The sequence below is a fragment of the Garra rufa genome, chromosome 5 (assembly GCF_049309525.1).
Source record: "Garra rufa chromosome 5, GarRuf1.0, whole genome shotgun sequence".
In the NCBI taxonomy this organism is placed as follows: domain Eukaryota; kingdom Metazoa; phylum Chordata; class Actinopteri; order Cypriniformes; family Cyprinidae; genus Garra; species Garra rufa.
Window position 1 is genome coordinate 28,838,394 of NC_133365.1, and position 22,534 is coordinate 28,860,927.

At 38.7% G+C, this 22,534-nt stretch overlaps 1 protein-coding gene across 1 annotated transcript; it reads right to left on the reverse strand.

Annotated features, from left to right (window-relative positions):
• Positions 1 to 5,346: 5,346 nt before the first annotated feature.
• nalf2 (NALCN channel auxiliary factor 2) lies at positions 5,347 to 13,284 on the reverse strand. The gene is made up of 3 exons (XM_073841272.1): positions 11,377 to 13,284; positions 11,107 to 11,278; positions 5,347 to 6,046 (listed from the first exon to the last, which is right to left on the reverse strand). The coding sequence occupies exons 1-3, from the start codon at positions 12,100 to 12,102 to the stop codon at positions 5,739 to 5,741; spliced, it is 1,206 nt and encodes a 401-aa protein (XP_073697373.1). The 5' UTR covers positions 12,103 to 13,284; the 3' UTR covers positions 5,347 to 5,738.
• Positions 13,285 to 22,534: the final 9,250 nt, after the last annotated feature.

Here is a 22,534-nt window from a genome sequence, read left to right on the forward strand (position 1 = left end):
CTATAAATAGCCCAAAACACCCCATTACAACTTACCCCCCTCCCAAAACCGTTTCCCCAACTGAAACAGTAAAACACACCCATTACCAGGAAGGTAGCGGAGCAAAGGGAGAGAAAACAACAAAACAAGGGACTTACTCAGTAAGCTGTAGAGAAAAAAAAATATCACTCGTTCTCCCCTGCCGCTGACAAAATACCAAATATAGACAAAAGTGCCGTCAAAACAGAAAGACTCAGGAAGAATTTAAAATTAACAATCCGCCCTAATCAAGCCATTGCATCAGCACCATAAATCAAAATCAGTAAAGAGAAGTCATTTGTTAGATAGAGAGTCCGCATATTTCCGTGCTTCTTCTGGTGAATCGAAAATCGATATGGAGTCTTTGTACTTAACTCGCAACTTTGCAGGAAAACGAAGAGAGCAGGAAACCCCAGCTTCCTTCAAAGCTTTCACCACCGATCCGAATGCACGACGTTTGGAGGCCACCTCCGCTGTATAGTCCGGGAAAATATGCACCTGTTTCCCCATGTAATGCAGCGGCGCGTTGTCACGGCTCAGCCGGAGGATCAGGTCCTTGTCACGGTCATGATGCAGCTTCGCAATAATCGGACGCGGCCTCTCGTCTTCTGTAGGCTTAGGTTGCAGCGATCTATGGGCGCGATCCACTTTGACAGGTTTCGAAAACTTGTCTTGGCCGAACAGCGTAGAGATAAGCTCAGTAACAAACTCCGTAGGATGACCTTGCTCCGCTCCTTCTTTTACTCCCACAAATTTCAAGTTTAGCCGACGTGAGCGGCCCTCCAGATCATTTACTTTAGCACGTAGAAATCTGTTATCCGAACGCAGTTCGTCACAGATTCTCTCCACTTCGTTCAGACGTGAATCGCAACCGGTCATGGCTAATTCCAAATCTTCAACTTTTTTCTTAACACCTGACTGTTCGGACTGTAGATTGGCCAGCACTGCATCCAACGCGTCAAGGCGAGTGTTGATAGACAACTTCGTGTCCTCAATGAGCCGTTTTAAATCTTTGCCTTGCGTCTCAATGGCTGCAAGTATAGTGTTGGCGGTGGCTGAGGAGAGGGAATCACTCATGGCGTCGCCATCCTTACTCTGCTGCGCGGCCTTCGAAAGCTTCTTGGAAGTCATTACTTCGTTAACTGTAGCAAGAAATTTAGCTTTGGACACACTGGTGCAATCAGCAACAATTGAGATAGAGGCTGTAACATAAAACTTTGAGCTAACTGATATAATGACGGATATATTAAACAAAAACAGGAGTCAGCTTGAGGAGACTTAAAAAGAACGTCTACTCCATTCGCCGCGCGCTAGCGCCCCCTGGGCGAAGTTTTCTACCGTAGCGATACGGAGTTCACGTAGAACTTCCGGGTCATGACCACCCTCGTACAGGTCCTTCAGTGCCTGGGCCTGATGGACCTGTAATAACGCCATAGCGTGTAGGGCGGAGCCAGCAGCCCCACAATCAGCCCCCGATCAGAGCCGACGAGTGCCTACAGGCCCGGGAGGGGAGCAACGGGTTGCCCCGCCAAGTGGAAGCGGCGCCGGGACACAATTGCATCGCCACCGCACGCTCCACCAGCGGGACAGCCGCGTACCCCCGCGCTGGTCCGCCATCAAGGGTGGTGAGGGAGGACGTGCCACTGGAGAGGTTTCTGGCAGTAAAAGGTTCCATTCAAGCCCTACCTTCTCGGCGGCCCGGGCAAGCATAGCCATCATCTCGGGGTCGGTATCCGGCACCGCTGACCACCCAGCGGACGGCAGCGATCCAGAATCGTCCTCCCCTGAGAAGTCTGGATCACCCCCCGATGCAGTGATTGACATCTGGTCGTCAGGGGGAGCCCCAAAAGTAATGAGCGGTTCCTCACAAGGAGGACCAGAACACTCTTCTGGGAGCTCCAGATGGAACGGACTGTCGGTGGAAGTCTGGTCCGCAGCTTCGTGATGGACATGCCGCCGCAATGACGGCATGACTCATCCACAAACGCCGCCCGAGCGTGCTCAATACCCAGACACGTCAGACAGCGATCGTGACCATCACCTGGCGTCAGGTAATGACCGCATCCAGAAACACACGGGTGAAACGGCATTGTTTCAAACATCTCGTCTTTAAAAATACGCTCACCCGTGGCACTCTTTTAGAACTGCTCTTAGTGCTGAAGCGCAGAGGGGAGATGGCCGCTGCGACACAGAAGGTAGTGCAATCCTTGACTGCGTGCTTTTCCACCCACAGGAGACCACCACCGCTGACTCGCCGTGCCGCCAACACTGCAGTGAAGAGTTCAGGAATGATACAAAAATGGCTCGTTCCGTCTTTCCAAGAGAAGATCGGCTCCGATGCGAAATGCTGTCTATGCATTGCACCTGCTGTGTATTTATGCTCACGCTGTGATCAGCGACAGCTGGATGCAATCATGCATGCCAATGTCCATTGGCTCGTTTAGTTTACACACAAAGAGGATTGGTATCTCTAAAGCGATATCCCAATTCGTCGGTCTCCGACGTGACGTCGAAGAGACCGACTGAGAGGGAAACCTTATTGTAAAGTGTTATCGGAAAAACAATGCATTAAGAGGCGGGGGTGGTCAGGATAAATTTAACTTATTTTGTCTTCTGGGGAACATGTAAGTATCTTCTGTAGCTTCTGAAGGGCAGTACTAAATGAAAACAATATAATATTTAGGCAAAATAAGAAAAATGTACTCATCCTCATTCCGTTCAAAAGTTTTCACACCCCAGCTCTTAATGCATCGTGTTTCCTTCTGAAGCATCAGTGAGCGTTGAACCTTCTGTAATAGTTGCATATGATTCCCTCAGTTGTCATCAGCGTGAAAAGATGGATCTCAAAATCATACAGTCATTGTTGGAAAGGGTTTAAATACACAAAAATGCTGAAAAATCAAAAAATTTGTGGGACCTGAAGGATTTTTTTGAAGAACAGCAGGCAGTTCAGGTCAAACAAGGGACTATCACTAAACAAAAAAACTGTGGACCGTTCAGGTAACAGCACAGTATTAAAGGAGTATTTACAGATAATGTACCCCTTGTCATCCAAGATGTTCATGTCTTTCTTTCTTCAGTCGTAAAGAAATGTTGTTTTTGGAGGAAAACATTTCAGGATTTCTCTCCATATAATGGACTTCTATGGTGCCCCGAGTTTGAACTTCCAAAATGCAGTTTAAATGCAACTTCAAACGGCTCTAAATGATCCTAGCCGAGGAAGAAGGGTCTTACCTAGCGAAACGATCGGTTATTTTCTAAAAACATTTAGAATTGATATACTTTTTAATGTCTACACAGAGTACACACAGAGTAGTCAAGATGAGCATTTGAGGTTAAAAAGTATATAAATTGTAATTTTTTTTAAGAAAACAACCGATCGTTTTGCTAGATAAGACCCTTCTTTCCTCGGCTGTAATCGTTTAGAGCCATTTGAAGCTGCATTTTGGAAGTTCAAACTAGGGGGCACCATAGAAGTCTGTTATATGGAGAGAAATCCTGAAATGTTTTCCTCAAAAAAAAATAATTTCCTTACGACTGAAGAAAGAAAGGCATGAACATCTTGGATGACAAGGGGGTGAGTACATTATCTGTAAATTTTTGTTCTAAAAGTGAACTACTCCTTTAAGAATCAAGGGGATGTAAACTTTTCTCCTGTGTACTATATGTAGTATAGTCAGTACTAAAAAAAAATAACATGCATTTTGTATTATTTTGATAAAATAATTAACATTTTGCAGATTCTGCAAGGTGTATGTATACTTTTGACGTGTCCAAGACCGCAGGGGAATCATCTGAAATGTTTTGTCTGCTTTGGCTTCAGTATATCCCCCTCTTTCTTCAAAGTGGAAGTAAGCATATAGGTGAGACTTGCAGTTCATTACCTGCTATAGGGAAATAAGCAGAAGAATAACAACAACGTGAAATGGTAAAACTGTTTGCACTACAAACCAGTGTGTTTATAATTAAGATAATACATTAAAATAATATGGTAAGACATCAATTTGCAATATCAAGCTGTTTTTTACAGCTTAAAATAGCTGGACGTGGATGAGAGCGAAAGCCACACTCATAAAATTTACAAATGGCATTGCCCACTCTTACAGGAAAAATAAGGTGGATTGCATAAATGCACAAAGGCCAGGCACCAATAGGCCAGGTGCTCTTCTGAAAACGCTTGAGACTCTTTGGTTGCTATGATCCACGACAGTAATGTATTACTGTAGCTCATTTTTAAGAATATTACTGAATATAAAAAATGAAGCAACCACCAATATTAACTATTCTATTGTTGTTCGGTTGTTGTACAAGATGGTAGTGTTTGGGCGGTATAGTATTTTTTCCCGCCCCTCCTCCACTGATTGGATAGCTGGGTAAAAAGTTACATTGACGAGCACTGCATTTTACCAAAAAAGGTGAACAGTGACACAGTATTAAATATTAATATATTATTATAAAATTCAATGTCATCAGTTTGCCAAAAAACTAAATGTATTACACACCTTGTACACGTGGTGGGGAGCAGGTGTACATTTTTTCGTACTGTCTAAGATTTTGAATATACGAACATTTCAATGAATTTGAAAGTGTATGTCAGAGCAGCTTTACGAACAATTTACACAAAATTGCTGAAATACTGAATGTCATAAAGACTTGAATCATTCGAACGAATGATTCAGTGGCTCACCCATAAAGCCAGTCACTAGATTCGTTTCTGAATGCATCAGTGTTTTGAACAAATCATTTCACTGTCAGTCTGTCTGGAACACTTAAACACAGCTTATTTTTCTCCCACCACTGCTTCTGAGTCTGTCAGCTAGAGCAGAATGAAATATATATCCACTTACTATGAAAGTGGATATCACTGACCATTATGTAAATCCTATGTGCCTGAAACGTCCCTGTCTGAATGATGTAATAATTTTAAACTCATTTTCATGTTGTGATTGGGGAGTTCGTAGATCTGTGACAGACCACATGGAGTAAATTTGTAATGTTTCCGAAGCTTTTCCCACAGTATTTTTTCAATTAGTGCACTGTGAGTTGTTTTGGAAGAAAAGCATCTGCTAAATGGTAACTACCAAAAGCCCCCTTAACAGCCCCCAAACATCAAGACCAACATAAAACCCATGAGTAAATGTGAGAGGCGTTAATAGGCTTTGGCTAAGGCAGTGTGTGGAAGCCTTTTAAAAGAGAAAGAGAGAGAAACAGTCATGAAGGGAGCATAAAAAGAAAATAATACTGAAGGAAGTACAAAAGAACACGTCATTGAAAATACCAGCAGCAACCAACCTAAATTCAAATGCAATCTTAAAAATGAAAAACGTCTCCAATAGTGTTGGTTTTATTAGAGGAGAAATGTAACAATGTCATCCGTTCATTCTTCATACATTCATTTTGCTTCCAAGAACGTTGTCTAAAACAAAATAAGATTGTCATTCATGAACCGTGTTTTAACATGTGCAATTAGTCCTGATAAAAGAAACAAAACACTGAAAAACAGTCCAAAACATTCACTCCCTCGCACAAACACACAGATACATGCACGCTCATATCAAGCCAGATGTTCCAACTCTCAAAAGACAGGCACAGATGCTTCAGCGGTGGTGAGACTTCCTGTGTTTTCCAGGCATTTGGTAAGGTTCGTCTCATGCACGGCAGACAAAAAACACTTTCACAGCACGTGCGTCTTCCAATAAAGAGGGAAATGTTCCAGTCTCTTACTCCTCCCTCATGGGAACGTCTTCTAGAGGTACTATTGCCTCCAAAGAGCCCGTGCTGCAATGCTGCAATGTTGTTATGGAGATAACAGTGTGTAGTAAGAAGAGAACAAGCACACACAGTTTCAATTTACTGCCATGAAGTCGATTTGTACATGACACCGCTCCTGATGATAACCTCCTATGCAAAGAGAAGGAGCCCGGGAGGCGTGTCAGAGCACATGCAGCGCCTACAGTGGAGTCGCACCCGCTCCATCTGACATCACAGCAGTCTGGACCCGGACTGCTCAGATACTCCTCTTGAAACCCTGATGACAAAGAGGCAAACACTGGGTTAACACAGGACAGAACTCTGTACACAGTGCGTCGACTCATTTCAGTGAATCAAAACACTTACGGATAAGTGGAGCACAGTGTCATTAATTTCATCAAGTCCAACTCTATTTTAGTATTATTTACAGTCAAAAAAGTTTATTCAGACACCTTAAACATTTCTCACATTATTAGAGAGTTTATTCGCTACAGTTTAGAAAATGGTAATAAAATATGACAAGAACTCAGAGTTAAACTGTGTCAGAACAAATTCATCATGATAATGTCAGATTTGTCAGATTCAACTTTGATAGAAAGAGAAGTAATAGATTACAATCTACCAAAAATTCAGGCGACTGTTGGTATGACAATATTTACACAACTATCAATACTTTGTTGACCAATTACCAAGCAATGCTTAATTTGGTGTAAAAAGGTAGCATTAGCAATAAAAGAAAAAACACAAGCCAAAAAAAAGTGTCTGAATACTTTTGGTCCCAAATTTGTAGCAATTTTATTGGTAGTTGACTGTATGAAGATTTTTTGGGTATAATATGGCTACAGTTTACTTTATTTTGCTATCCTCACTTGCATAAATTAACTATAGTGCCCTGCACCCACTAAAATATCAAATATCAAAAATTATATCTGGTGTCTGAATATTTTTGGTTCCGACTGTATACCCTATTATAGTATTTATACATATTTTAAATTAGCTGTTATTTTTATAATTTTAGTTTTCATTTTAATTTTGAGTTTTGATTATGTAAAGGTGCTTTATGGTTTTTATTGGTTCTTGCTTTCTATTTAGCGTTATTTTAGTTTTAGTAATTTTAGTATTTTAGCTTAAACTATTTCAATTAGTTGCTAAGCCCACATTTCTATTTTTCATGTAAACTTTAGTAATAACTAATATTTCTTAAAACAATATTTATATTTAAATAAAATAAGTTTTATTTTAATTAACAAATGTTATTTTTAATGATTTTTAATAGTTTTAGTTAAAGGAGTAGTCCACTTTCAGAACAACAATTTACAGATAATTTACTCACCCCCCTGTCATCCAAGATATTTACAGGTCCTTCTCAAAAAATTAGCATATTGTGATAAAGTTCATTATTTTCTGTAATGTACTGATAAACATTAGACTTTCATATATTTTAGATTCATTAAAACACAACTGAAGTAGTTCAAGCCTTTTATTGTTTTAATATTGATGATTTTGGCATACAGCTCATGAAAACCCAAAATTCCTATCTCAAAAAATTAGCATATCATGAAAAGGTTCTCTAAACGAGCTATTAACCTAATCATCTGAATCAACTAATTAACTCTAAACACCTGCAAAAGATTCCCGAGGCTCAAAACCGCAATCATGGGTAAGACTGCCGACCTGACTGCTGTCCAGAAGGCCATCATTGACACCCTCAAGCAAGAGGGTAAGACACAGAAAGAAATTTCTGAACGAATAGGCTGTTCCCAGAGTGCTGTATCAAGGCACCTCAGTGGGAAGTCTGTGGGAAGGAAAAAGTGTGGCAGAAAACACTGCACAACGAGAAGAGGTGACGGGACCCTGAGGAAGATTGTGGAGAAGGACCGATTCCAGACCTTGGGGGACCTGCGGAAGCAGTGGACTGAGTCTGGAGTAGAAACATCCAGAGCCACCGTGTACAGGCGCCAGGTCAAGCCACTTTTGAACCAGAAACAGCGGCAGAAGCGCCTGACCTGGGCTACAGAGAAGCAGCACTGCTTGTCATGCATGTCATTCAAAAATCAAGGTGCCAGAGTCTGGAGGAAGACTGGGGAGAGGGAAATGTCAAAATGCCTGAAGTCCAGTGTCAAGTACCCACAGTCAGTGATGGTCTGGGGTGCCATGTCAGCTGCTGGTGTTGGTCCACTGTGTTTTATCAAGGGCAGGGTCAATGCAGCTAGCTATCAGGAGATTTTGGAGCACTTCATGCTTCCATCTGCTGAAAAGCTTTATGGAGATGAAGATTTCATTTTTCAGCACGACCTGGCACCTGCTCACAGTGCCAAAACCACTGGTAAATGGTTTACTGACCATGGTATTACTGTGCTCAATTGGCCTGCCAACTCTCCTGACCTGAACCCCATAGAGAATCTGTGAGATATTGTGAAGAGAAAGTTGAGAGACGCAAGACCCAACACTCTGGATGAGCTTAAGGCCGCTATCGAAGCATCCTGGGCCTCCATAACACCTCAGCAGTGCCACAGGCTGATTGCCTCCATGCCACGCCACATTGAAGCAGTCATTTCTGCAAAAGGATTCCCGACCAAGTATTGAGTGCATAACTGAACATAATTATTTGAAGGTTGACTTTTTTGTATTAAAAACACTTTTCTTTTATTGGTCGGATGAAATATGCTAATTTTTTGGGATAGGAATTTTGGGTTTTCATGAGCTGTATGCCAAAATAAAAGGCTTGAACTACTTCAGTTGTGTTTTAATGAATCTAAAATATATGAAAGTCTAATGTTTATCAGTACATTACAGAAAATAATGAACTTTATCACAATATGCAATTTTTTTGAGAAGGACCTGTATGTCTTTTTTTCTTCAGTCGTCAAGAAATTATGTTTTTTGAGATAAACATTTCTGGAAATTTCTCCATATAATGGACTTAAATGGTGCCCCGATTTTTGAATCTTCAAAATGCAGTTTAAATGCAGCTTCAAATGGCTGTAAACGATCCCAGCTGACGAAGAAGGGTCTTGTCTACGGAAACGTTCGGTCATTTTCTTAGAAAAATATATTTTTACATACCTTTTAAGCACTGAAACTCGTCCAGCACTAGGGCTTGTAGTGCGCGTTCCCGACTTTACGTACTGCGTCCACCGTGCTCTGCAACGCAGCGAATGCTTGAAGCAGTCCCATCACCTGACTCGCCGATTGTTTGTAACATTGGAACAGATGTGGTCCAGTCGTGACAGCACTGAGATTCCTGCTCCGTTGGAAATGGCTGGCATTTTCCACACTTGCACCACCATCTCGTCTCGTTTGAACGCGGTCTGCCCGAGGCTTGTGTCGCCGCCACGGCTGTCGCAGTTTTCTCTCTTTGACAGAGTTCATCGTCTGTGTATTCCGGCTCAAAAAGGTAGGAAACGGTGAAAAACACCATCTCATGTGCTCCTCCAGCTTCAAAGTCGTCCGACATCATTGTACTTTATGTTGTACCTTGTTGCTAAAGAATGTTTGATTGCGTTGCACTTCTCTCTTCTCAAGTTCGCTTTGTAAACACTGGGTCTGTAGTTTCGCATACGTCACGCGTGACCTTTCGACGTGAGTACGTAAAGTCGCGAACGCGCACTACAAGCCTTAGTGCTGGACGAGTTTCAGTGCTTAAAATGTATATAAAAATATATTTTTCTAAGAAAATGACCGAACGTTTCGGTTGACAAGACCCTTCTTCGTCGGCTGGGATTGTTTACAGCCATTTGAAGCTGCATTTAAACTGCATTTAAACGGCATTTTGAAGATTCAAAAATCGGAGCACCATTTAAGTCCATTATATGGAGAAATTTCCAGAAATGTTTATCTCAAAAAACATAATTTCTTGACGACTGAAGAAAAAAAGACATAAACATCTTGGATGACAAGGGGGTGAGTAAATTATCTGTAAATTGTTGTTCTGAAAGTGAACTACTCCTTTAACAATATAAACCCTGCATTAATTAATAAATGATATTGAAAACTTTGGTGACTGAAATCAGCGTAGTTACTAACTAATTGTTCATATGACAATGTTTAGTCAGCAACACATATTATGAATTGTAACAGTTAATTGTCTAATAATAATAATGTCTAATAATACTCTAGACTCTAAAAATGCTGGGTTAAAAACTACCCAGCGCTGGGTGAAATATAGACAAACCTAATGACTGGGTTGTTTTGACCCAGTGGATGGATTAAATGCTCAACCCAGGCTTCTGGGTAGTTTTATTTAACTCAACTATTGCTTAAAAATAACTGTTTCCAGCTAAAAATGTACCCAAATTAGGTTGGAAATTAACATTTATTAATATGTTCAATAAATGAACATTCATTAATAAGTTGAACAAACAATAATTACAGTAAATAATAAACATTTTTTTTAACTGCTAATTAATAAATGTTCACCTTTTGATTACTGCTGATGCCTCTAGTAATTATGTGCCTGGTTTTTAATTTACCTTTTTTTTAAGCCAGCTATACAGTAATTTTTAAACAATAGCTGAGTTAAATGTGACCCTGGACCACAAATCAGTCATAAGGGATAATTTTTAAAAATTGAGATTTATACATCACCTGAAAGCTGCACAAATAAGCTTACTATTTATGTAATATTTGGACGAGATACAACTATCTGAAAATCTGGAATCTGAGGGTGCAAAAAAACTAAATATTGAGAAAATCGCCTCTAAAGTTGTCCAAATGAAGTTCTTAGCAATGCATATTACTAATAAAAAATTACGTTTTGATATATTTATGGTAGGAAATTTACTAAGTATCTTCATGGAACATGATCTTTACCTAATATCCTAATGATTTTTGACATAAAAGAAAAATCACAAATGTTGACCCATACCGTATATTTTGGCTATTGCTACAAATAAACCTGTGCTATAAATAAACCTGTGAATGGTTTTGTGGTCCAGGGTCACAAATAAAACTAGCCAGAAGGTTGGTTTAAACATTTAACCCAACTGCTGGGTCAAAACAACCCAATCGCTGGGGTCTGTCCATATTTAACCCAGCATTTTTTAAAGCATATATAGCCAAATATATGTGTAATTCCAGTCATTTCTGTGGGGATAAATGTTCTTAAGAACTGTACTTTCAACAGTCTGAAGAATTTCCTCTTTTATTTCAGGATAGCAATGAGCCTGTGCACACAGCAAGTCTGAACACCTTTGGGATGAACTCTATGTTCCAATTCATCCCAAAGGTGTTCAGTGAGATTTGTGCAGGTCAGACTGTTGCAACAAAGTTGGAAGCACCCAACCTGATGATTAGAAGGGGGTGCATATACACGTTGGGCCATTTAGTGTGATTTACCTGCACAGAGAAAGCTTGGCAGACCGGCATACAGCAGACGGTCATTGTCAGGTAGGATGAAGGGGCAGCTGGCTGTGACCTCACCACAGTAGCGCCTGCATGGGAGCCACCGCACACACTGCCGCTGAGGAACTGGAAAATATTCTGCACAAAGCCAGGCTTTATACACTACCTGAAAAAGAAATATTACCACAGTCTTATTCAGATTTATGCTGAATGTTGTACTCAAGCTCGAGGATGTTTAGCATTACTACTAAAAGATCTTCTCACCTGACACAGGTGTGTTTCTGAGCGCACTGAGTAGTCATCCGCCATGTATTTGCGCGTAAGGATTTGAAACTCGTCATATTTTTCCTGAGCGTGTTGGTCGAGTCGGATGTACGCGTGAACACAAGCGCTGCACAGGTCCCCGTCCTCCGGTCCGCCGCTGAACAGGTCACGAATGACACGCGTCAGACTGCAGTTGAGCCCGTCAGGACTGCTCATGCTCTCCAGTAGGTCCGCTATTGTGAGCGCGTCGCAAAAGGACAAGCTGAAGTTCCGGAAGTACTCCAAAAACGCGTGTGGCGACACCGTGGGCACCGGCACGGAATAGGAGGAGCTCACCAAGCTGCTCTTTTGCCGGTACAGCGTAGAACACGCGGACTCCAGTGGCGCGCGGCGCCGCGCGTCAGCCTCCACGCACTCCGGCCCGTTTTCTGTCAGATTGCTCAAGAGGACCCCGCAGTCCTCATCGCGAAGGCCCGTCTGGGCGTCGTGACTCGCGTTGCTCCACGTCCTCCGTTGAGTCCGGTCTCTCGAACGGAGCTTGCCTCCCGCGCAGAGCCAGAGGTGATCGGACAGTAGCGCCGTGAAAAAGAGCAGCGACGCCAGGCTCATGCGCCATCTCTGCACCTTCTCCGGCTCCGCGCACGGCTTGTCGATGGGTTCGGTCACGCGGCAGATCTCTAATTTGGCGTCAAGTTTCCTTCCACACCGCCAGGCGCCCGTGATCATATTTTAGAGGGGGAGACAAAGAGCGAGCTCACACGGGCGGGTCTCCTCCGCAAGATTCCCCACCGCGCGACGTTTACATGATGGCTCGAAGCATCCCTTTCACCTGCTGCTCAAAATTAAGCTGCACTGCAAACACCTGCGTCTGAATTAGCGAGACAGTGCATGATAAAGCACATGCCGCGAGACTCCATCACCTACCCCGCATCTCCTTGACAACACATCGTACGCAGCCGAGTCTTACTCATTCACGGGCATCTCTGAGGCGGCGGGGTGAAGAGCTCGTGCGTGTTCGTCTGTCTGTAGGGGGCTTGTCATCTTTCCGTGGTCTCCTTCACTCTGTCGCCATCTTCGCTCGCACTCAGACGAACCCTGAGATGTTTTAATTGAAGGCGGGGGTGTGGCGCGTGCGCTGTCGCGCGCATCCGTGCCTCCTCCATTGAAACTTCATTCACTATGCGCTCACCATTCAACAGCGCGCATTGTTGCCCACCCCACCCCTCGAGGAATCACCCCGCGCGCCGTCCTCGGGCACACACCGGTTACGAGCGTAGAGCATCACTGAGGCAATGTGTGTGAGAAAATATATAGACTATAAACATTTAAGCCGTTTATCGTCTTCTGGTCATTTTGATCCGTTTTCGGTATAAAGAATGCGCTATAAATACCACATCGTTTTAGCAGTGGAACCAGGCTCTGTGACATGTCAAAATAATTGACAAAAAATTACATATCTATCTAGTAACCGATTACATGCAATCTGGATTACAAAAAATGAATACTTGCAATTAGAATAAATTATTATTTTTTAAAATTTAAATTAAATTATTTTTTAAATACTCGTAATTAGACTGCAGTTACTTTTTATGGATTACATGATTACATATTATTTACACAATGATTTTCCCTAATTCCTCTTTTTCATCTTTCAAATTTTCCTTTCTAAAATAGCCTATATACATTCACAAAGTCTTTAAGTTTTTTGGACATTCACACAAAGATCAGTCATTATTCAGGTGGCAACACAGCATTTGACCACTGCAAAAATCATTTCAGGTTTAAGAAGCGTTTTGACTTTGCATCAAATTTGAATTATCACTCTGTATTTGGAAGGCTTTTGTCTTTCAAACACATTAAAATGCACAAGTTCACAAACTTTTGTCATCTAGTCAATCTATATTTTACTTGAAGTAACCGTGAGATTTTAATATAATTTTTTTTATTAAATATCACATTTGAATGGTCAATGGTGGTTCTGTGACGTTGGTTATGGCCACATGACATGCAGGTAAACTTAAATTATTTAATTTTATATATATATATATATATATATATGTATTTGATGATTTAAGTAATTATTAGTTTTATTTAACTAATGAACCCCCTGCACAAAAACCAGTTCTATCTATCATCTATCTATATTTAAATATAATTTATTATATTAAAAGGGGTAATGACATAGATTTTTAAAATTATTTTAATATGTTCCTTGAGGTTTACTTATTTTAAAGTTTTTGCACGAAATAAACAATAAATATGTGGAAAAATTATTTTCAACTCTCATTCTGACCCTCTAAAATGACCTGTTTTAAAGGGGCATGCCCTTTAAGGCTTGTCAGGAATCTGCCACTGTTATCAACAGTATCAATGCCCCGACCCCCCTCACTATTGCATGTGAGTGTTTTGACAAGATGATCAAAATACAACTCATTTACAGACAAAGCATTATGAAATCATTTACTTATGGTTTGTGATGCAGCTTCATTCACTATGCGCTCACCATTCAACAGCACGCATTGTTGCCCACCCCACCCCTCGAGAAATCATCCCGTGCGCCGTCCTCAGGCACACACACACACACACACACACACACACACACACACACACACACACACACACACACACACACACACACACACACACACACACACACACACACACACGGATCATGGTTACGAGCGTCGAGCATCACTGAGGCAATGTGTGTGAGAAAATATATAAAGTAAAAATGTTTAAGCCGTTTATCGTCTTCTGGTCAGATCTAGTACACTAAAAAAATGTTATGTTGAATTTACTTAATTTTATTACGTCAAGGGGTTGCACGAAATAAATTTATCTAAATCCAGATATATTTTTTAAGTTGAGTGAATTTATATTTTATAAGTTGAGTTTACTTATATTTTATAAATTGGTTGTACTTATATTTTATACATTGAGTTTATTAATCTCTTTCAGTAATTTCAGATTAATTATATTCATAATTTCAGCTAAACTATTTTGAGTAGAATTTACAAACATGATTGTGCATTAGTGATAAACACCTGCTGTTATCGAGAATTACAGAGGATCAAATGTTGATGTTTTATTGGTTAAGATGATGCTACCATCATGGAGATCAGTGTTGGCTTTAGTTGGGCTCTTGACCCTTGACTTATTATCCGGTAGTGGCCTGATTATATGTAGAGTAACTACTATTGTGTTCAAGTTTAGGTGTTGAATGGTTAGTTCTGTGAAGCTTGACATGTAATTAAAGCTTTGATCTGATAGTTCAAAATTAAAACTTCTGCTATATGTAGGACATACAAATAACTTCAGCTCTTGTGCTATTTAGACACATGCAGACATCAAGAACCAGCATATGAATCTCAACAATGGTGACAATCAACTAAATTCTTCATGCTGCAATGCATGCTGGGTAACACCATAGTAAAAACTCCCATCATGCACTACAGCATGAAGAATTATTGTCACCACTGTTGAGGATGGTATGATAAGTGTTTATGTCTAAAAGCCTGAGCTGCTGTAAGTCTCCCCTCAATATTTAAGCATTACAGTGGCATTTTTAATAAGACTTTTTCTCCAGCTGTTTCATAGTTGAATGTCAGTCTATAAACCAAAGATTAACCATTACATGATATTCACTCACATGATTTAAAAGCAAAACATGTTAACTGGATTGCTACCACAAGTTTCTGATTCAGTAATGTGCAAAAACTTGCTGTAAAAACAATATTGCAACTGCTTAAAAGCAATTTACTTTGAATTATTAAAAGGGTCAAAAGCCCAACTAAAGCAAACACTGATCTCCATGATGGTAGCATCATCTTAACCAATAAAACATCAACATTTGATCCTCTGTAATTCTCGATAACAGCAGGTGTTTATCACTAATGCACAATCATGTTTGTAAATTTTACTCAAAATAGTTTAGCTAAAATTATTAATATAATTAATCTGAAATTACTGAAAGAGATTAATAAACTCAATTTATAAAATATAAATTCACTCAACTTAAAAAATATATCTGGATTTAGATAAATTTATTTCGTGCAACCCCTTGACGTAATAAAATTAAGTAAATTCAACATAACATTTTTTTCAGTGTGGAAATTAAATGAAACTTATTTTTTTCTAATTACTTTTAATTGAATGAAATTAACTTGTTTTAAACAAGGGCAGTGAATTTGAAAATTAATAATAAAAAATAAGTCAGATTAAATAACACATTAAAATCAGTGAAATTAACCAGATAAAAACATGTAACATTTACAAGGGGTCAGAATCATTTTTTTCAGTGTACCGCTTCATCTTTCAACAAATATTTCTTTGTGAACTCTCCATAACACTGTGCCTCATCTACAAAATAACACGCTCTGAAGTCCGAACAATCCTCTGACACGATTCGGGATGCCATTACAAATAAACCATCCACCTTCTGATATCTGTACAAAGACCCGACCAAGCTGCTCAAACAAACGCATCAAACGTTCTTTCACTCCATTTGTCCTATTGACCAGAATCAAGCATGTGGACTGTGTCAGAAAGCGAACATGAATCTAAATACTGTATCCAGTGTAGATAAGATAGCGGCAGTGATTGTAATTTCTATTTGCTTTTGACACAACGTAAAAGCATTCAGCATACACAAGTGTCAGCCCGTTAAGCGACTAAACGGCAGTTATTCGTCGATGTCTTGCACTGGAGGCAGTGTTTATGCCAACAACTGCTCCCAGGTGACGTCACCTCGCACTTTGGATCCAAACAAGCCGTTTTCTGAGGGTTAATACATAAATAATTTTTTATTGATGATGAGGATATTTAAAGTTATGAAACTTACAGGTTGTATTAAAAATACAAAGACCTCTTCTATGTCAAAAGATCAAGGGAAATTTGGTTTCTCATGTCATGATCCCTTTAAATTCATCACTTTCATCTAAATAGCCCCCCACACTACTGCTCTGAATTGAAATAAAAGGCCACCTGAGGTAAAAGACCCCTTGCAATTTTGAATGTCATTTTCTTCTGAAACACTACATAGAAATAAAAACGACCACAGCACTTTCTCAAAAACCTACAGTACCGTAACAAATTGTTTGGCAGTACTGAGGATGAATGGATTTGTTGCAAGGGATGTGCAAAGTGGGTATTGATTGCTCCAGTCACAAAGAAAATGTATTTGTAAAATATGCATTAACTAACTATTGTAGCTCCAAGATGTACATCATTTATTTAATGAAAGCAATTTTTCATATTGTGTGAAATATACAAAATGGATTCTAAATAACCAGGGAAAAGTCTCAATGTTATTTACCTATTATTCTTACTTCAGTATTTTCTATCATGATTTACTGTACAATGTTAAAAATAAAGGTGCTTTAAAAGGTTCTTCACAGCAATGCCATAGAAGAACCATTTCTTTAAAGAACCATCTCTTTCTTACCTTTTTTTAATCTGAAGAATCTTCTTTCGCCACAAGGTACCTTTAGTGAGACAGAAAGGTTCTTCAGATGTTCTTCATGGAACCATTTAGACAAAAAAGGTTTTTCTACGGCATCGTGAAGCACCTTTATTTTTAAGAGTGTAGGGGGTCGATGATAGATGTTTACATGAGTGAGTGAGTAGACATATGAGACAAGTCTCTTCTCTTCACACTAGATGGCGCTACAAACCCAATCAAACTGCAGTGCCAAACTTGGCAGCAGTAGCTGAGAAAACAATGTGGACTAAGGGGCTCTGTTGAGTGTTGAGAGAAGAGGGTGGGATTTATCATCTGGACTTTTGATCCTGTGCTATAATAAGCCTTGAGGGACTAGGTGTGTTTCCGGGCCGAGCTCTGTCCAGATCTTTTACTGGTTTAAAATAAACTCTAGAGCATTTGCAAGCCCTGCAGGACTTATAAAAGAGTTAGTATTCTCCTCAAACAGCATGAGTTTTGAGTGCTTTTGTGAGAGAGAGATGACTGGGGCTCGTCTTACGATTTCTTATTCGGAAATCAGTGTTGATGTTTGTGGTCATGTTAGTTAGTAGCGGAAGCTAAATTCCAGACTTTATCCAGAGCGAAATACAGAACACTAATTACAGAGAGAATCCTCATATTGCAACTTTTTTACTTATTTTAGATCACATCTTTTTGGTGCAGTGGCTCTCAAACTTAGTCTTTTCCACAAACAAGCAAGTACATGTCTTTCATGACATCTACATGCAAATTTAATGTCTCTCTTCTTCATTGTGGTACAGTTGGCTGAATTTTAAGCGGAACTGTGTTCGAGCATGTTTGTAATGGTACATCAAGACTCGACAGGGAAATGCTGCTTTCTTGCAAATGTCACAATCTAGCCCACATGGGATCTGGGTGCGCTGAATTCCACTGAAATCTGCTGAACCTTCTGTGGAATTCAGTGTGTCCATATTTTCTGTGGGTCTGCTTATGGTATCACAGTTGTGTGATTTTAAAATTAATTATTCATGTTTATTCATATGAACTTCTTATTCATGATCCATATTATATACAAGCAAGCACATAAGCCCATATTATGGATGCACTTAATAAAGCTATATTAGCATTTTCATTACATTTCATTATGCATATTTGTATAAAAAAACATAATGTGTAATTTAGCGAGCTGCGATTATATTCTGGACTCATCTGCTTGCCTGTATATATTACACTACCAGTTAAATGTTTTTAATGTTTTTAAAGAAGGCTCTTCTGCTCACCAAGCCTGCATTTAATTTGATTTAAAGTAACTGCTTTCTTTTTGAGTACATTTTGAAATGTAATTCATTCCTGTGATCAAAACTAAAATTTACTCCAGTCTTTAGTGTCACACGATCGTTCAGAAATCATTCTAACATGCTGATTTGCTGTTCAAGAAACATTTATTATTATTTTTATTATATTTATTTAAAATAGTTGAGTATTTTTTGTCAGGTTTTTTTTGATGCAGAAAGATCCAAAGATCAGCATTTATCTGAAATAAAAAGTTTGTGTAACATTATACAAACCTATAATTATTTATTTAAAGAAATTATAGAAATGAATACTTGGAATGCTTTAAACTGATCAAAAGTAATGATAAAGACATTTATAATGTTACAAATTATTTCTATTTCAGCTAAATGCTGTTCTTCTGAAAAATTATACACAGCTGTTTTTAACATAATAATAATAAATGTTTTTTGAGCAGCAAATCAGAATATTAGAATGATTTCTGAAGGATCAGCTTCGAAATCACAGGAATAAATTACATTTGAAAACTTTCAAATAGAAATCAGTTATTGTAAATAGTAAATATATTTCAAAATTTTAATGTTTTCGCTGTTCGTTAGATCAAATAAATGCAGGCTTGGTGAGCAAAAGAGACTTTAAAATATATTAAAAATCTTACTGTTCAAAAATGTTCGATGGGTAATTTTAATACTTTTATTCAGAAAGAATGTGTTAAATTGATAAAAAGTGATAGTAAAGACTTACATTGTTAGAAAAGAGATCTATTTAAAATAAATGCTGTACTTTTAAACTTTTTATTCATCAAAGAATCCTGAAAAAGTATCACAGGTTCCAAAAAATATTAAGCAGCACAACGGTTTCCAACACTGATATTAATAAATCAGCATATTAGAATGATTTCTGAAGGATCATGTGACAAAGAAGACTGGAGTAATGATGCTGAAAATTCAGCTTTGCATCACAGAAATAAATTATATTTTAAAGTATATTATAATACAAAACAGGTATTCTAAATTCTAATAATATGCCATAATATTAATGTTTTTTTTCTGTATTTTTGATCAAATAATACTGGCCTTAAGACAAAAAAAGAACAATTTACCCTCTACAATTATCATCATTCAAATGTTTTCTTGCCACTGTATCTTTTTCACATGCTCTTTAACTTTGTGCTGTGCTGTTGAGAGCACTGAGAGAACTTTTGTGCGTATGTTCATTTTGTGAATGAATTACCCGACCTCTCCGCAGCTTTATCCAACATGGGGTCACAGTTGAGAGGGCACAAGTCAAACTTCAAAGATGAGATAGAGATCAAATGAAACACACACCAACTAGGAACACACATGCTGGCATCTACTTACAAATGGATGCAGAAACACTTAGTTTCACATCATCACATACACATTTTTTAAGAGACGAGAGAGTGTTCTATTAAACTCACATATGACAGATTAAAAATCTCATTCAAATATCCTGATTTTGTAGGAGGACATTAATTGGTTTTACACTGTTGTGCCTTTGATTAGAGGTTTAAGTGTATGTAAGTGCCCCCCTCAGCCACATCACTGAGTTACTCATCATGATCCTTGACATCTGACCCCTGATAGATAAAGGTCAACTTGGGAATGTGCTGAGGTGTGCTAAGAACACCACTTATCAAAAAGACACGACTCAATCTGTCTTTATAAGTGTCATTCTCAAAAAGTGAATGTATACTGTGAAAAAAAGTATCTTTGTATATGAAGCAGTGAAATTAATCCTGCATTGTGCACGTTTGTGCATTAAAGGAACACTCCACTTTTTTTGGAAATAGGCTCATTCTCCAACTCCCCCCGAGTTAATAAGTTGATTTTTACCGTTTTGAAATCCATTCAGCCGTTCTCCTGTTCTGGTGATATCACTTTTAGCATAGCTTAGCATAGATCATTGAATCCTATTAGACCAATAGCATTGCATTAAAAAACAACAACAATGAGTTTCGGTATTTGTCCTATTTAAAACTTGACTCTTCTGTAGTTATATCGTGTACTAAGACCGGCGGAAAATGTAAAGATGTGATTTTCTAAGCTGATAAACTTAGAAAAGTTTCTAATCTTAAATAGTTCCTATTTAAGATTAGGAACTACACTCCGATTCCAGTGTAATAGTCAAGGAAGTTTGCTGCCATAACATGGACGCAGCAGGCGCAGCAATATCAGGCAGCACCTGATATTAGTTCCCAGCTAGGTAACTTCCAATGAGGAACGCTCCCTGTGCATGCAGTTTAGGGTTGCCACCCGTCCCTTAAAATACGGAATCGTCCCGTATTTGAGAATGAAATTGCGCGTCCCGTTTTGAATCAATACGGGACGGGTTTTGTCCCGTATTTTTTATAATTTTTTTTGAAAGCAGCGTCTCATGCAAATACTCACTGCGGTAAAGCCAGCCGCGGTTCAGAAAAACACGGTCAAGCCAGCCGCGATTGATTTTAAGTGTGCGCGCATATTACAGTGATTACGGTAGTTTCAGAAACAACACAGAGAGAACGCGCTTGCAGAGCGCTTTTCATTTAGACGCCCAGGACTGAGAGATAATACTACAAAATGAATTTTTACTTACTTATTTATTTGCATTTCTGCTTTAATATCCGTTTTATTTATTGGTGTACTTGACGGTTCTTTTCCGAGAAATGGGACATTATTAGACTTTAGAGTCTAATAAGTAGAAAAAAAACAATGATCAGTTCTTATTCAGGACGGCCCATATTATATGCAAAACTCATATGAAACCTTTTTACTGCAGCATTTTTGAGATATGGGACATGATTACATTTTAACGGGGTATATAGACCCCATTTCTAAAAAGTAGAAATGCGAATGCGTCCCTTATTTTTGGGTATTAAAAGTTGTAACCCTAATGCAGTTGGTCACGATGTGCTGCGTGATATTACTGCGCCTGCTTCGGCCATGTTACGGCAGCAAACTTCCTTGACTATTACGCCGGAATGGAAGTGTAGTTCCTAATCTTATCGGCCTAGAAAATCGCATATTTACATTTTCCGCAGGTCTTAGTACACAATATAACTGCAGAAGAGTCAAATTTTAAATAGGACAAATACTGAAACTCGTTGGTCATTTTTGAACGTGATGCTATTGGTCTAATAGGATTCAATGATCTATGTTAAGCTATGCTAAAAGTGATATTGCCAGAACAGGAGAACGGCTGAATGGATTTCAAAACGGTAAAAATCAACTTATTAACTCGGGGGGAGTTGGAGAATGAGCCTATTTCAAAAAAAGTGGACTGTTCCTTTAAAGAGAGTTGCAAGACTGCAGTTTGTCAGAGTGACAGAAGAGGGCAGCAGAATCTGCATTACATACCTCTGTGTGGAATGTATGTGTGTGTGTGTGCATAATGAAATGTGCTGATTGATTTTGTGCTTCGGAATTCACAGAAATACAACCCACTGCTTCATAAGGAGCCATAGAAACCGCAAATCTGCACCAAAAACACACATAAGTCAAAGCCCTTCAGTTAAACAGTTTTTTATAACAGCATTCAGGTTCCCTTCAGGCAGAATTGATCTCGGTCTGCTCTGTTAACACTTACAGCACACACAGGAACGTATTCGATTTTATTGTTTTGACTTCTCATATTAAAAGGACTACAACTGGACCGCCACCACTTTTGCTTAGCATATGTGAAGAAATGAAGAAAGTTACTGTGACCTTTCTCTTTCTTCTAGAAACCTTTAGTAATCCTCTCTTCAGGGTTGTCTTTCTATAGACTCAGAGATACATTTGTTTGTATCCTTGTTAAACACGATTAGTTAAACTCCAGTGATGTTTATCTTTGGATAAAAAGTCTGCTTGTGAAATTAATGAGATAAATCAAACTCAATGTGTGAATTAGAAATAGCTTTTCTAATGTCAGGGCTCCTCATATTTTTAGCACGTTGTGTGAGTCTGTTTCAGATCCTGACAATTTAAATGCATATATCTGTAATTCAAAAAAGTTTTGCGTTTTAGAATCATATAAATTTGGGGTCAATAAGTCCCCCCCCCCCCCTCTAAAAGAAATGTTACAATAAGGTTTAATTTTAATGTCAACATTAGTTAAATACATTAATTAGTATTGAGAAGGTTACTTTGGAAATATAATATGTTACCCTATTTGAAATGTATTTAATAAATGTACTTTATTAAGTAATGTAACTGATTACATTTCTAACTTTAATGAATGTTTTCAACCGTTATTTGTTTTCAAACACTTACAGTAGTATTAAACGCTGATAACTTATATTATAAAAATTACATTTTAAAGCACAGTCACCACAAAACCAGGTTTTAGAACCTCTTTTTACTTTGAGATTATTCTGAGGTTAAATACTGATTTAAAATCATAACAAGATATAGTTTAATAGCTATGATACTGTTTTTAAACATT